We start from the raw sequence: 17,074 nt of genomic DNA, 5'->3' as shown, positions 1-17,074 counted from the left end.
TAAAAAAAGAATAATATAATTAAAATTAAATAAAATTCAATTAAATTTGCTTGTAATATAAATAGACTAATAGAATTTTGAAATTAATTTAATTTATTTTAACAATTACAAAATTATTAAATATTTACTATAAAAAATAATTAAATAAATAAAATAAAATATATCATTAATATTAAATTATTAGAAAAAATTCAAAAAATCAGATAAAGTAATAATTCTTTTTATCTTTTCTTCAATTAAATATTTATGATGATGTTTTTGTTTTTTTTTTTTTTATTTTATTTTTTTTTTTTCTTTTTTTATTTTTTTTTTTAATTTTACAATAAAAAAATCAAACAACAAAGGATGGGTAATGACATCAGTGTAGTTAAAATATTAATTTTTATAGCCTTATATATATATTTAACATTCCTTTTAAAGAATAACATCAAATATGATTTTTGTTTTTTTTTTTTTTTTTTTTTTTTTTCAGAAAACCTGTACTGGACTGTGTGTGATATATAATCAAATAATTTAAAAATAAAAAAAAAAAAATTAAAAAGAAATTTTTTTTTTTTTTTTTTATCGTATATTTTTTGACAGAAACAGTGTGTGGGGGAAAGTGTTCATGTGGTTAATGATAAAAGATATATTTTAATTAAAATTATTATTATTATTATTATTATTATTTTAAACAATTATATATATATATATATTTTTTTTTTTTTTTTTTTTTTTTTTTTTTTTTTTTTTTCAAAAACAAAATAAAACAATATTTATTAGTGTAATACACTTTATATATATTTTTTTTATCAAAATCTTATTTAATAACAAGATTTGATCTTTTTTTATTTCTTTTTTTTTTTTTTTTTTTTTATTTATTTTTTTTAATGTTAAAAATAATTTTTTTTTTTCCTTTTTTTTTTTTCCTTTCTTAAACAAATTATTTTATTATAGAGCTAACTACTTAATCTATTCAAATAAATTTTTTCTATTTTAATTATAATATTTTAATTAAATATATTTTTTATATAAAAAAATAAAATAAAATAAAAAATAATATTATAAAGAGAGAAAAAAAAAAAAAAAAAAAAAAATATATACCAAAAAAAAATAATATTAATAATAAATAATAAATAACGAAAAAATGATAAAATTATTTTTAAAATTATTAATTATAATTTTATGTTCGATATGTTTAAATAATATAATTTTTAATAATTATTTTGTAAGTGGCCATATATTAACAACACAAAATGATACTACCAACAATAATAATAATATAACTTCATCATCATCATCTTTAAATGAATCATCAATTTCTTGTGGTGATTTATCTTTAATGTCAAATCAAACATATAAAAAATTTAATTTAACTTCAACATTGGTTCAATCATCATCATCGTCTTCATCAGTTTCGTCAACAGTTACCAATACCATTTTGCCACAAAAACTAAATTCGACAACACCATCACTTTCAAAAAATAATGGTACAATGATAAGTTCAACAAATACAACTAAAACATCATCATCATTTCATTCGTCATCATCTTCAACAACAACAACAACATCATCATCATCATCAGCATCTGGTTCAACGACATCTTCGTCTGGTACAATAGCATCTGGTCAATCTTCAAATTGTGTATATTATAATAGTAAAACAACAATAATTAATTCACCAGAAACAGTAATTGGTGATGTAAGTAAAAAAACATCAAATACTTTAAATGTTGCATTCACATTACAATTTAATGGATCATTATCATTATCAAATGGTTCAAGTATGAATATTGGATGTAATAATAATAGTGGTGAATGTTTACGTACAACAAGTCATTTTCAAATTGATGGAATTGTAAATATTTTAGATAGTAATAGTATTTTAGATATTAATTCAGATTTAAATATATCAAAAACTGGTATTTTACGAACAAATATATCAGCAGCATCATCATCATCATCAGCATCAGCATCAAATCAATTTGTACCAACAATGAATGTATTAACAACATCTTCATCATCATCTTCTTCCACTTCAAAAGATAGTAATAATAATAATAATAATTTACAAGTTAATTCAAAAACAACATCAATTAATTCAAATAATTTTTATAATAATGGTGGATTATTTAATATTGATTTACCAATATCAATAAATACAAACCTGTTTAATATAAATAGTAAAGGTATTATTAATGTAAATTCACCATTAACTATAAACTCAACACAATCAATTGTTAAAGGTGGTTCAATTTTAAATATTGATAATTTATTGAACACTCAAGATTCAAAAGGTGGTATGTCAATTTCAGATGGTTCAAAAGTGAATTTAAATTCACCATTATCAAATTTAAAAGGATTGTTATTAGAATTAAGTGACTCAAACTCAACGTTGAATGCAAATAATCAATCGTTAGTCCAAATGGATCAGTTCATAAGTAATGGTGGTAAAACGATTATAAATAATTCACTATTAGAGATTAAATCTCAATTTTTGTTGGGTGATAAATCAACAATAAATTTAAATAATGAGGGTGGATTACATGTGAATGGTAATTTCAAATTGAATGGTAATGGTACTCTATCTATCAATTCCAATGGGTATATAGTGAGTGATTCTGGTGATTTTTATTTAAATGATGATTCTAAAATAATTGTAAATCAAAGTTCTATTGGAATTCGCTCAAATATTCATTCAATTGGTAATTCAATATTCCAGAATGAAAATAGTGTTTTTCAATTCATGGGGTCATCAATTAATTTATCAGATAAGTCTATATTCCTTTTAAAGAATTGTACAGATGTAAATATGGAATCTAAAATTACAATGCTATCTGATAATGCTCAATTCCAATTATCATCAAACTCATTCCTAAATACGAATAATCCATTCAATTTATTAAATTCATCAATGTTATTAATTAGTGATAATTCAATTCATTCACATAATAATAATTTAATTCAGTTAAATCATAATTCTCAATTGAAAATATCAAGTAATTCAAAATTCTCTTTAAATGGATTAGGTTCAAATTTATTATTAAATGAAAATTCAATCGTAACAATTGATCAAGGTTCAACTATTAATTTTAATAGAGGTTCTTCTTTAAAATTAAATGGTAATACAATTTTAAATTTATCAAATAATTCAAATATTTATTTTGAAAATTCAAATTTACATTTAAGTGATAATTCAATAATTTCAATTGATTTTTCAAATTTTTATTTATCAAAAACTATAATTAAAACTACATCATCAACAACATCAAATAATAATCATTTATCACAAATTAATAATCAAAGTTTAGTTAATTTAAATAATTCAAATTTTATAAATAATCAAAATTTTGAAATTAATGATGGTGGTAAATTTCAATTATTTGGTAATTCTTATTTTGAAAATAATGGTGATGTAACTTTAAAATCCAATAGTTTATTTCATTCACCTGATAATGGTAATCATGTTATAAATAATTATAAATCTTGGATGTTTTCTTCTTCTTCAGATTCTTCTTCTTCTTCCTCCTCCTCTTCATCATCTTCTTCAAATTCTTCTTCAAATACAACCAATTCAACAGATTCATACTATCCTACAACAAAACTTAATAAATTTAATAATTTTGGTGATTTAATATTAAAAGATATGAAATTAATATTAAATCAATTTAATACTTCAGCTAATAGTATTATTAATTTATCAAATTCAATTTTATCAATTGATAATAATAATAATAATAATAAAACAAATAATAGTTCAAAAACTATATTAATTCATAATGGTAATATTAATGGTAATGGTATTATTGAAAATGATATTAAATCATCATTCAACTCTTCAATTGGTACAAATTCATCAATTACAAAGCTAATTGTTAATGGTTCATTATCTCAAAATTCAAACTCTCATTTCGATATTTTAATCAATGGTAATGATACTGCTGGTATTGATTTTACTCATATTCTTATACTTGGTGAATATATAGCATCCAATGAAGAAATTAATGATAATGATAATGATAGTAATAATAATAATAATTTAAAAAGATCGATATTATCAATTGATGGATCATTATCATCATCAGCAGCAACAACCACTAGTAATACAAATAAAACTATTAATGTTTATTTAAATAATACTAATACAAGTGGTAATATTACATTTTTAAATTATTCAAATTCAAATTTAACCAATTCATTCACATTGAAATTAAATTCATACAATAAAACATCAAACTCTTATGAAACTATTAACGATCCCTGTAAATACCAATTAACACAAACTAAATCATCACTTAGTTTATTAATTTCACCAACTAGTACTTGTAGAGTAACTGATGATGGTAAAGTAATCATTACTGATGATAATAATAATGGTAATCTCATCTTTAGGAATAAAGTTATTATCGCTGTAGTTTTATGTGTTGTCTTTAGTACTGCAATCGTTGGTGTTATAATTTGGAAAAAAAGAAAAATTAATAATTTCATCAAAATTAAAAGAGAATATTTTTTAACAAAAAGAAATAGTAGTAAATAAATTAAATTATAAAAAAAGAAAAAAAAAAAAAAGTCATTATTTGTTTTTTTTTGTTTGCAAATTCATTATATAAGAATTTCATTTATTTTTATTTTTTAAAAAAAGGAAAGGGGATCAAAGAGAATCAAGAGTGTACACAAGCAGAAAACCTATTAGATTAGAAAATAAATAAAAAAAAAAAGAATAATTAATTATTAATAATTTGAATATTTTTTTTTTTTTTTTTTTAATTTCATAAACCAATAATGGAGAATAAGATTTTTTTTTTTTAAAAAAAAAAAAAAATTATTGATATAAATGATCAGATGGTGTTGCATGGTAAATAAGTATTCCTCATTGACTTTCAGAAGACTTCTATAAATATTGGTTTTCAATCATTTGATTCATATCACTAATTTTTCTTTTTTTTTTTTTTATTATATAACTAAATATTTACCTTTTGCTTTGTTGCTTGTTGAAAAAAAAATGAAAAATTCAAAAAAAATTCTATTTATGCCAACCGAAAAAAAAAAAAAATGAAAAAAAAAAAAAAAAAAGTGAAAAAAAAAAAAAAGTAAAAAATAAAAAATTTTCTGATCAAACGTAACTCCAAGCAACCGTTATTATGGAGTCTGAAAATGTTCAGATAACAGTGTCTTCAACCACTCAAAATAATAATTTAAATAATAATAATAATGATTTAAATAATAATGATTTAAATAAAAATAATTTAAATAATAATGATTTAAATAAAAATAATAATAACAATAATAATAATAATAATAATAATAATAATAATAATAATAATAATAATAATAATAATAATAATAATAATAATAAAAATAATAATAATAATAATAATAATAATAAAAATAATAATAATAAAAATAATAATAATGAACAACTTGTAGTAAAAGGAAATAGTGATATATATAAAAGAATAAACTTTTTATACCAAGCATCAACATTATTAAAAACACATAATGATAATAATTCACTCTCAAGTTTTTATAATAGTTCAATGAAAAGAATGGCACAAAAACAAGTAATTCGTATTAATCCAACAATAAAAAGAACCATTTGTAAAAAGTGTTGTTCACTTTTAATACCTGGTGATTCTTCAACCGTTAGAATTGAAGGTAAGTTCATCATCATCATCATCATCAAAATAATAATAATTATTCCATTTTTTATTTTTATTTTAATTTTTATTATTATCATTATTAATATATATATAGAATCTCGCTATTCACATGTTGTAACTACATGTAATAATTGTAAAAAAGTAAAAAGATTTGATAATACACTCAAGGTTGAAAAGAAACGCCAATTAAAAAAAGATAAAAAAAAGGCTAAACTCGAAAAAAAACAACAAAAATTGGCTGACAAATCAAATTAGAAAAAAAAAGTGTGTTGCAATAGTGTGTATATATGTACAAAATAAAAAAAATTAGATTTTTTTTTTATCTTAATTTTTTTTTTTTTTTATTTTTTTTTATTTTTTATTTTTTTTTTTTATTTTTTATTTTGTAAATTAATTTCACACATTCATACAAATTTATATTATCTTTTTTTTTTAATATTACATTTATTATTATTATTTTTTTGTATCATATATTATTTTAATATCTGTGATAATTTATATATATATTTAGTTTCATAATAAATTCTATTCATTTTTTAAATATAAAAAAAAAAAATAAAAAAAAAAAAAATAATATGGTTAGGTTTGTACCATGGAATGTTCCATTATATAGAAGGTTAGAAACTATGGCAGTTGCAATTTATGCAATGGTATTACCAGTATGTTTAATAATGGCATTCAATTTAATAGTGATACCATTGTTTTGGGGTATTGCAATACCTTATTTAGTTTGGATGTTTTATTTCGATACAAAACATGAAAGTGGTGGTAGACGTGTAAGTTTAGTTAGAAATTCAATACTGTGGCGTTACTTTAGAGATTATTTCCCAATCTCTTTAATTATCAATTCAAATTATGATCCAAAAAAGAATTACATCTTTGCCTATCATCCACATGGTATCATTAGTATTGGTGCTTTTTGTAATTTCGCTACAAATGCTAATAATATTGACGAAAAATTACCTGGTTTAAAAGTACATTTATTAACATTAGAATCAAATTTTAAAGTATGTATTATAATTTATTTTAGAGAGGGAGAGAGAGTACTAATTAATAAATTTTTTTTTTTTTTTTTTTAAGATACCATTTTTAAGAGATGTTTTAATGAGTTTTGGTATGTCATCAGTTTCAAAGAAAAGTTGTGAAAATATTTTAAATTCAGGAGCTGGTGAATCAATTTGTTTGGTAGTTGGTGGAGCAGAGGAATCACTAGACGCCCGTCCTGGGCTTAATGAAATTACATTGAAAAAGAGAAAAGGTTTCATTAAATTAGCATTGGTAAATGGTGCATCATTAGTACCAGTTTATTCATTTGGTGAAAATGATATCTATGATCAAGTACCAAATCCACGTGGTTCATTAGTTAGAAAGATTCAAACTAAAATCAAAGATCTAACTGGTATCGCACCACCATTATTCATGGGTAGAGGAATTTTTAATTATGATTTTGGTTTATTACCAGTTAGACATAAAATCGTTACTGTTGGTAAGTGTATTTTATATTATTTATTTAAAATATAATAACAAAAACAAAAACAAAAACAAAAACAAAAATGTATATACTAATTATTAAAAAAAAAAAAAAAAAAAAAAAAAAAAAAAAAAAAAAAATAGTTGGCGAACCAATTGATATACCAAAGATTAAATCACCTACTGATCAAGTTATTGAACATTATCATCAAATTTATGTTGAAGCACTTCAAAATTTATTTGACAAACACAAAAATTCTTGTGCTGATAAAGAAACTGGAAATTTAAAAATAAATTAAATTAATTTAAAAATTTGTAATATATAAATTTTATTTTATTTTATTTTATTATTTGGAAGAATTAACTTGGATGATTATTTATTATTATTATTATTATTATTATTTTTTGGTTGGGATCTTGATATTTTATTATTTAATTTTTTTTTTTTTTTTGATATTTTTTTTTTTTTTGTTTGGTATTAATTAGAAATAATTTTAAATTGAAAAAAAATTAAATTAAATTGTGACAGACACCAATTTTATATTTTTTTAGACACTTTTTATAAAACTATATAAAAGATAAAAAAAAAAAAAAAAAAAAAAAAAATTTCATTATTTTTAAATTATTAACCAAAATATTAAATAAATCAGGAAATAACTATCCTTTGTATTTATTAAATATATATAACAGGCAATCCGGATTTTTTTTTTTTTTTTTTTGTGATATTATATATGTTAATTATTTCATCAATAAAAAAAATAAAACCCTAGGGTTCTAATCCATGGCTCCTTAGAAATTCTAATTACATTGAACCACCATCTAATCAAGAATTAAACGGCTTATTGTACAATTATGGTCTTCTAGAAAACGTTAAAGTGGCAACAAATCTTAAAGTGCCGCTTTAACGTTTTCACAAAGGCCATTATTGCATAATAAGCATTTTTGTTCATGGTTGGATGGTTGTTCACTGTAATTAGTATATCCTAAGAGGCAATGGATTAGGACCCTTTTTTAAACCAATGGTCTTCCAACTCCAAAAAATAGTGCTGAATCTATGTATTATGTTGCATGGGTATTGGGTATTGTGCACAACTATCACATCCCTTAAGAGAATGTTTAACATTTGAAGTGGCACTTGAAATAGCACCAGAACAATTAATTTGAAATATCTAACTGGTATTTCACCGCCATTATTCATGGGTAGAGGAATTTTTAATTATGATTTTGGTTTATTACATTTTAGACATAAATTGTTACTGTTGGTAAGTGTATTTTATTTTTATTTTTTTAATTAAAACAAAAACAAAAATGTATACTAATTATTTAATATATTTAATAAAAAAAAAAAAAAAAAAAATAGCTGAACATTATCATTTAATTTATGTTGGATCACTTCAAAATTTATTCTTGTGCTGATAAAGAAACTGGAAATTTAAAAATAAATTAATTTAAAATTCTGTAATATATAAATTTTATTTTATTTTATTATTTGAAAGAATTAATTTGGGTGATAGTTTTTTTTTTTTTTTTTTTTTTTTTCTTAATTGAAATAATATATTATTATTATTTTATAAATATTGTTTGGATGCTGTCATCCATATAATATATATATTTCCAATGTGTTTTTTTGGGGATGGTGATTCTCTTAATTATAATTATTAATAATAAAAGATAGGGTGGTTTTTGATTTGTGTCTTTTTTTTTTTTTTTTTTTTTTAAAGTTTTGGTGGTAAAATTGTATTGGCACCATCAATTTGACTATCAACCGAGCCAGGAATATTATTTTGATATTCATAAATCCAAGAGAATTGATCATTTAAATCGCCAATTCTACTACGTGTTATAATTCTATTTTTATGACTTGGATTTAGATTTGGATTTGGATTTGAATTTGAATTTGGATTTGTTGAAGAATCAGAAGATTGTTGTTGTTGTTGTTGTTTTTGTTTTTCTTGTTCATAAATATAGTCACCAGATAAAACTTGATATCTTTCTTGTGGTAAATTTGTTGATGCATTTGAAGGTATTGTTGGTTTTGTCATTATTGGATCATATAAAATATCTAAAGAGTCTCTTTCTTTAGCTAATTCAATAACTTGATCGATAGTATGACATTTTGAAAGTTGATGAAATGTAAACCAAGTTGGTGGTGGTAAACTAATTTTACCGATTCTATGTTCTTCTAATGCTTCTTCAGGTGAAAGCCAATCCATTTCAACATTTTCTGTACCATCAATTTTACATGATTCAGGATATTGATAAATTGGAATAACATAAAAATATGTATCAAATCTATGAGTTTGTTTTGGTCCTAATATTGGTGTTATCCATCTATATATTTTTTATTTTTATATTAAAATAAAGTTTATAAAAATAAAAAATAAAAAATAAAAAATTAAAAAATTAAATTGATAATTTTTTATTTTTTTTATTTTAATATTATTATTTAGACATAAAAGGATATTATTAAAAATAAAAAAAAATTAAATAAAAAAAAATTAAAATTGTTAATATGTCAAAAGTGTTTAGAAAATATATATATATATGTATATTTTAAGATAACAAACCTTGCCCATTGATATAGTTGGTCAAGTTTTAATTTAATACCACTATCTTTAATGAAATTTAATAAAAAGTTATTAGTTTTTGAAGTTTCTTTATTCATTAAATCACTTTGAAGTTTTTCAATTATTGGTTTATTTTTATCATTTATTAATTTTTCATTCTTGTCCAAAAAGAAATTAGTTTCTTCAAAGATTTCTCTTAATGCACTAATTCTAATTGAAAGATTTGATGGTATTGGTTTTTCAATAACTTGTTCCCATTCTTTAGAATTATCATTTTCATCAACTGCACCACCTGGAAAAACATGTGCTGATGGAAAGAATTTAATTTGATTTGATCTTTTAACTAACATTACTCTATAATCATAATTTTTTAATGGTTTCTTATTAATTGATTTTGGTAATTTATCAACTCCCCATTTTAATAAAACTATGACTGTTGATGATAATTTAACTTTAATTGGTGATTTAATCATTTTAATAATAAAATAATTATTTTTATTTTTATAAAATTGGTAAAAATATGAGCAATAATTTAAAAAAAAAAAAAAAAAAAAAATAGATTTTTTTTTTAAATTTTTTTTTTTTTTTTTTAATTTTGCGAGACAGCGTTTTGGTTTTTTTTTTTTTTTTTTTATCTTTTTCCAAAGTAATATATATTCATATATATTTATTTATTTATTTATTTATTTTCTTTTTTTGTAATATTATTTTAATAATATTAATAGTAATACTAAAAGATGGCATTTGGTAAAACGAAAAAATATAAGAGAATTGTTAAAACGATTTTCCCTCAAGTTGAAGGTGGTGAAATGCAATTAGGTAATATTAGTAAATTAGTTTATTTTTGCGAAATGAGTCCAGAGCAACTTCAAAAGGTTGGACCTTATATAGAGGCAAAAGCACAAAAGAATTTATCAAAAAAAAGGTTAGTTTATGTTTCAACTTGTATCATTATCATTAGAGAACTTATCATTGGTTGTAGAAAACATTTAGCATTATTCTCTGGTAATGCTACAAGATTAATGAAAATATTATTAATTCAAACTGAATATCCATCATTACAAATTGAAGCAACTGAAACCGTATGTTTTTAATTTTTTTTAATTTTTTTTTTTTTTTTTATTATAGTATAAACCAAAATGTTTATTTTTTTTTATTTAAATTTTATAGTTTATTAGATTTGCATCAGTTCAAGATGATTCAAATCAAATACCACCAGAAATTGATGAATTTATAAAGTATTTTATTATAATGGCAAAGAATATGGATAATGATGATACAATGAGAAGAACTATTAGAGGTGAAGGTTTAAGAGGTGTAACGGCATATGTTTCATTAGCAAGTTTAACTGACGATTTAGATACTTTTATTACAAAACATACAGATATCATTTATACAATTTTAGATAATATGCAATATAGAGATCAAATACCTTCACCGTATGTTTTTTTTTTTTTTTTTTTTTTTTTTTTTTTTTTATTTTTTTTATTCTATAGATTAATTATTATTAATATAAAAATTGTTATAATTGATAAATATCATAATAGAAGTATGGAAAATAGAAACCAACATCATGATGAAACTGGTGAAACTACAATTACAAATGTTAAATTATTAGCAACTGAATGTCTTAAAGATTTAAGTGGAAGAGTTGATAATATGACAGTTGCTTCATTAGTAACAACAATAGTAAAGTAAGTAATAATAGTAATTTAATGTAAAACTAATTTCAAATTAAAAATAATTGATTCAATTATTTACACTCCTTACTTTTTTTTATTTTTTTTTATTTTATAGTTATTTAGATTCACATCAAAAATGGAATTTTGAGAAATTTGCAGTACATGCATTAACATCAGTTACTCAATCAATTAAAGGTCAAAACTATACTATCATGCTAACATCATTCCTTAGACATTTAGAATTAGATCATCCACCCACTGTTACAAAAGAAATTGTTCTCACTTCAGTTGCAATTGTAAATGATACAACCTCTTCAATTAATATGGTTGTAACTTCATTATTAAAGATTTTAGTTAGATCAATTGAAGTAAGTTTTTTTTAAAAAAAAAAAGATTTTATTAATAATTATTGATAATTAACTTTATTTATTATTATTATTATTATTATTATTATTATTATTATTATTATTATTATTATTATTATTATTATTATTATTATTATTATTATTATTATTATTATTATTATTATTATTATTATTATTATTATTTTAGAATTCAAGTAAACATTTACCAGATGTTGATCAACAATTTTCATTACAAAATTCAATTGTTGAATCAATTGGATTAATTGGTAGAAAGATAAAATCAACAGGTAAAAAAGTTGAAATTATGAATCAAATTATAAATTCATTAAGAGATATAATCAAATCCAATAATAGTACAACCAATAATTTAATTAATTTAATAACATTCTCATTTGTTCAATGTATTTCACAAGTTGCTTCAACATTGAATGATTTAGTGGTTGGACCTTCATTGGTTCCATTATTAGATTTAACTTCAAAATTAATTGGAATTCATCAATCTCCAACTACAAGTCATCAAACTAAAACATTTATTCAATCAACTTTTCAATCATTTTTAATTCAACAAATTCAATTTAAATCATTATTTGATCAATTAATGAATCAACAAATGTAAAGTATAATCTTTTTTTTTTGAATTTTTTATTTTTTTTTTTTTTTAATATTAATATTTTAATTTTTTTTTTTTTTTTTTTTTTTTTTTTTTTTTTTTCATTTATATTACAGTATTCAATTTAATAATAATGATGGTGTTTTGGAATTTTTAAATAATTGTTCAAAACCAATTATTGAAACAATAATTAGTGGATTAAAGAGTAAAAATAATCAACCAGATAATATTATATCAATTTTTAAAACCTTGGTAGCATTATTAATTAGAGAAAAGAGTAAACAAATTCAATATTCAATTCCAATGTTATTAAAACTTGAATCAGAAATTGATGATAATAATAATAGTAATCAGTTACCAATTAGACTTGTTAGATCAATTCATTTATTGATTTCATCTTATTTAATTGTAGTTGCAAGATTATATAGATCAAAAGAGTTGGAAGATTATGTTGAACAAGTTTCAAATTATCGTAAATCAATGAATATTCATTGTAAATATTTATTATTTGATATAAAGAGTTTAAGTGGTTTAGTAATTGCAAACACTCAAAAACATATTTATTCTGATCAAGATCAAGATATTTCAACACTTGTTAGTGGTTCTTCTTCTTCTTCCTCAACTACAATTGCTACAACTAAAATTACAACTCAAACTACTCTTGTAACTTCAACAACAATTGAAGAAACTATTACTACTCAAGAAACTTTTGAAAAAATTGAAAATAAAGAAAAAGAAGAAGAAAAACAAGAAGAAGAAGAAATAGAAGAACCAAAAGAAGAAAGAAAAGATATTATTAATCATGAAAAAGTTATTGAAATTTTATGTGCTATTCAATCATTATGTGCAGAAATACCAAATTTAAAGAGTATTTTATTAGAAGGTGCTGATCCAAATAATTTATCAACAATTTCAAATTTACAAATTTTACAACAAACTCCACCACCACCAAGAATTGTTACCAATGAAATCAATTCAAATACAACTACAACTGCAACAATTAGTAATGATGGTTATTTAAATGAAGTTAACACTACAACTACCACTACTACCACAACCATTACATCACCAATGAAATTACCAATCCTTAATAAATCAAGAGAATCAGTTGTTCTCAGTAGTACCATACCAACAATGTTCCAAAAATCACTCACTTTTGATTCTTTCAAACAATTTGTAAATTATTTCGATGAAAATAATCATGCTGTAAATGGTGTTACAGCCGCTGCAAATCAACAAGCTCAACAAATTCAAAATGGTAGTATTAGTGGTGTAGTTAAAGTTGAAAGAAATAATGTTCACAATGCAATCTTTGAACAAACCTTTGAATTAACTTGCGCTAAAATCGTTGAAGCTCAACATATCAACAAAGAATATTCAGATTTAATGGAAATTTTAAAATTATCTGAACAACAAAATTTAATAGAAAATAATAATAATAATAGAGCTCCAATTTTTATAAATTAAAAAAAAATTTATTTTATTTGTTTTAAAAATAAATAATTTTCTTTGAATTCAACCAATTTTATTTTTCAGATTTTTTTTTTTTTCTTTTTTTTTTTTTTTTTTTTTTATTTTTAATTTCATTTATTTTTACACCGTGTTGTTGTAAAAAAAAAAAAAAAAAAAAAAAGATAAAAAAATAATGGAATTAGTAAAAATATTTTTATCATTTTTAAGTAAAATAAAAGTTAAAGTTGAAAATGAGGAAACAAAGTTCAATTTAGGAGAGATGAATATTATTTCACTACTAGTTCAAGGTATAGTTGTAGAGAAAAATCAAAATTATATAATGTTAGATGATGGATCAGATACATTTTTAATTGGAATAAATGATTTATTTCCATTTAAAGTTGGTCAATATTTACAAATGACATTAGAACTTTTTCCAAAATCAGAGAATGATGAATCCTTTGAAAATTCAAGAGAAATTAATAATAATCAATTTGATATTGTATATATAAATGTATTAGATTTATCTGATAAACCAAATAGAGAATCACTATGGACTTATGAAGTAATTCATATTTTTTATAAATATTATAAAAAGTTAATTGATCCAAATGGAACTTTATTTTTAAATAATAATAAAAATAAAACAAATAATCATAATCTAAATAACCCTAATAATAATAATAATAATAATAATAATAATAATAATAATAATATAAAGAATAATAATATTAAAGTTGAGGAACAACAACAAAAAGAAGAAGAAAATGATGAAAGTTTTACAATTGTAGAAGATTTTAATGAAAATATAGATTATAACTTAATTGAAGAGGAATCAATGTATATAGAAGAAGAACAATTTGATTATAGTATATATGATATTCAAGATATATCCAGTAGAATAGAAGATGACCTAAACTATGAAGAAAATGATGATGATGACAATGATGATCAATTATCATCTTTTTCATCAAATAATAAAAAACAAAGGAACAATGAAGATAATGAAGTCAATACAATAAATAATAAAAAAAATGATAGTGAAAATATAAAACCATCAAATCAACAAAAACAACAACAACAACAACAAACTGAACAATTCTCTTTGGAAAATAGTTTTGGTGAAGATGATTGGGATGAATAATTAAAATATAAATAAAATAATTAAAAAAATAATCATTTATTTTTAATTGTACATAATAATAATACACATTTAAAATACTATTATTATTTTATTTATTTTTAAATATTATATTTATTTCTAATAACTCTAACTAAATTATTAAAATTTAAATCTTTATAAATTAGAATTTTAAAAGGATAACCTAAATGTTTAAAAATTTGAAAATAATAAATCATTAAATCAATATGACCATTAATTAATGTTGAATTTATTATTTGATTTAATTCAGATTCTAATATTTCACCATGGTGGTCATTATTATTAGTATTATTATTATTATTATTATTATTATTATTATTATTATTATTATTATTATTATTATTATTATTATTATTATTATTATTATTATTATTGAATGATTCAAAATGTCCAATAGCACTACTAAAATCACTACTATTACTATTAGTTCTTTTTAGTTTAAATAACCAAGGATAATTTGAATGAATAAATTTGAATATATCAATTGAACCATATTGAGAGGATTTTAGTAATAAACCATTATAAAAGAATGTTGATTTAGAATCATTATTATAATCTTTAGTTTTGAAAAATTTATTCATTATTAAATCCAAAGTTTTTAAATCACTTCTTTTAAAGATTTCATCTATTAATTTATAGGGTGGTGTTGAATTATAATTATCCATGGCCATTAAATTATTATTATTTTTATAATATTGATAAAGACCTATATCAATGCAATCCTTATTATCAACTATACATCTATCCAAAAATGATTTACCTTTTTGATTTAACCAATCATATGAACTATATTTATATTTTGCAAATCTAATATTATAAAATTTATCTATTGATAAATTATTTACAAAAAATTTAAATTCTTCTTTATCTAATTCATTATCTTCAATATTTATTTTTAAATTTTTAATTAAATTATTTTGATTATTATTATTATTATTATTATTATTATTATTATTATTATTATTATTATTATTATTATTATTATTATTATTATTATTATTATTATTATTATTATTATTATTATTATTATTATTATTATTATTATTAAAATCATTTAAATTATTATATATATATTTAAAAATTTTAAAATTATAAATTTTTGAAAAATCAATTAATTTTAAAGAATTATAATAATCAATTGAATAATTATTTTTATAATATTCAATTAATTTTATTTTTGAATGTTGAAATAATTGATTAATTATTATTGTCGGTGTTTGTGAAAATTTTGTAATTGTAATTATAAAATCAAATATTGATTCAGAATTTATATATGAAAATATATCATTATTATATAGATCTTCATTAACTAATTCTGAACTATTATTAAAAAATAATTTTAATAATTCTAATTCATTCCTTTTTACTAAAATTTGAAATAAAATTAATGGTTTTAATTTATTATTATTATTAGTATTATTGTTATTATTATTATCATTTAAATATTGTAAAATGAAATTTTCTTTTTTTTTGAAATCAAAATTACAATATTCAAATAATATTGAATCTAAATATAAAAGATTTAATGTATTATTTTGATTTTGATTTTGATTTTTATTATCTTTTTTAAAATTTTTTTTTAAAGATTGAAATTTAAATTGTTGATAATCACCAAATGATAATGGATTAAAATCACCACAATTATTGAAATAATTTTGAAAGTATTTAATTTGATAAAAAGAATAGTTTATAGATTGATAATCTTTTGCTTTAAATGAAACCCAATTATATTTATTTGTATATGGTATTAACTTTTGAAATAAAGATTTTACAATCTCATTATCACTATCAAATTCACCAACAACTCTATTCAATTCTTCATCTGTAAATTTATTAAAATTCTCTTGATTATTATTATTATTATTATAATTCTCTTCAAATTTTGATAAAGTTTTAAAAGTTTCATATAAAAGTTTTAATGGTATTTTAAATATATTTAAATCTAATGAAAATCTAAAATTATTATTACTATTATTATTATTATTATTATTATTATTATTATTATTATTATTATTATTATTTGGTAATTTTAATTTCATTGAATTTAATAGGAAATCAATTTGATTATTTAATAATGATGCATCTTTTGTGAGTAATATTTTCTTAAAAATTTCATTCTCTTCTTCA

General features: G+C 20.0%; 7 protein-coding genes across 7 annotated transcripts; 5 read left to right on the top strand and 2 right to left on the bottom strand.

Moving 5' to 3' along the window:
• Positions 1-1,126: 1,126 nt before the first annotated feature.
• On the top strand, positions 1,127-4,677 carry DDB_G0290283 (hypothetical protein; the record flags this gene model as incomplete). The annotated part of the gene is made up of 2 exons (XM_630672.1): positions 1,127-4,508; positions 4,622-4,677. 2 exons carry the CDS (start codon positions 1,127-1,129, stop codon positions 4,675-4,677), a joined length of 3,438 nt encoding a protein of 1,145 aa, XP_635764.1.
• Positions 4,678-5,120: 443 nt separating this feature from the next.
• drpp21 (RNase P protein subunit) lies at positions 5,121-5,894 on the top strand (the record flags this gene model as incomplete). The annotated part of the gene is made up of 2 exons (XM_630671.2): positions 5,121-5,634; positions 5,734-5,894. 2 exons carry the CDS (start codon positions 5,121-5,123, stop codon positions 5,892-5,894), a joined length of 675 nt encoding a protein of 224 aa, XP_635763.2.
• Positions 5,895-6,214: 320 nt separating this feature from the next.
• Positions 6,215-7,408, top strand: dgat2 (diacylglycerol O-acyltransferase 2; the record flags this gene model as incomplete). Its single annotated transcript, XM_630670.1, has 3 exons — positions 6,215-6,646; positions 6,720-7,125; positions 7,254-7,408. The coding sequence occupies 3 exons, from the start codon at positions 6,215-6,217 to the stop codon at positions 7,406-7,408; spliced, it is 993 nt and encodes a 330-aa protein (XP_635762.1).
• Positions 7,409-8,824: 1,416 nt separating this feature from the next.
• On the bottom strand, positions 8,825-10,149 carry DDB_G0290277 (hypothetical protein; the record flags this gene model as incomplete). Its single annotated transcript, XM_630669.1, has 2 exons — positions 8,825-9,440; positions 9,677-10,149. The coding sequence occupies 2 exons, from the start codon at positions 10,147-10,149 to the stop codon at positions 8,825-8,827; spliced, it is 1,089 nt and encodes a 362-aa protein (XP_635761.1).
• Positions 10,150-10,413: 264 nt separating this feature from the next.
• On the top strand, positions 10,414-13,800 carry DDB_G0290359 (hypothetical protein; the record flags this gene model as incomplete). The annotated part of the gene is made up of 6 exons (XM_630668.1): positions 10,414-10,758; positions 10,847-11,115; positions 11,173-11,370; positions 11,474-11,726; positions 11,911-12,335; positions 12,450-13,800. 6 exons carry the CDS (start codon positions 10,414-10,416, stop codon positions 13,798-13,800), a joined length of 2,841 nt encoding a protein of 946 aa, XP_635760.1.
• Positions 13,801-13,978: 178 nt separating this feature from the next.
• Positions 13,979-14,929, top strand: DDB_G0290275 (hypothetical protein; the record flags this gene model as incomplete). Its single annotated transcript, XM_630667.1, has 1 exon — positions 13,979-14,929. One exon carries the CDS (start codon positions 13,979-13,981, stop codon positions 14,927-14,929), a length of 951 nt encoding a protein of 316 aa, XP_635759.1.
• Positions 14,930-15,027: 98 nt separating this feature from the next.
• On the bottom strand, positions 15,028-16,986 carry DDB_G0290273 (hypothetical protein; the record flags this gene model as incomplete). The annotated part of the gene is made up of 1 exon (XM_630666.1): positions 15,028-16,986. The coding sequence occupies one exon, from the start codon at positions 16,984-16,986 to the stop codon at positions 15,028-15,030; it is 1,959 nt and encodes a 652-aa protein (XP_635758.1).
• Positions 16,987-17,074: the final 88 nt, after the last annotated feature.

The sequence above is a fragment of the Dictyostelium discoideum genome (genome assembly GCF_000004695.1).
Source record: "Dictyostelium discoideum AX4 chromosome 5 chromosome, whole genome shotgun sequence".
NCBI lineage: Eukaryota > Evosea > Eumycetozoa > Dictyosteliales > Dictyosteliaceae > Dictyostelium > Dictyostelium discoideum.
Note: the sequence above shows the minus strand (reverse complement) of the source record. Positions and strands in the feature narration are given on the sequence as shown.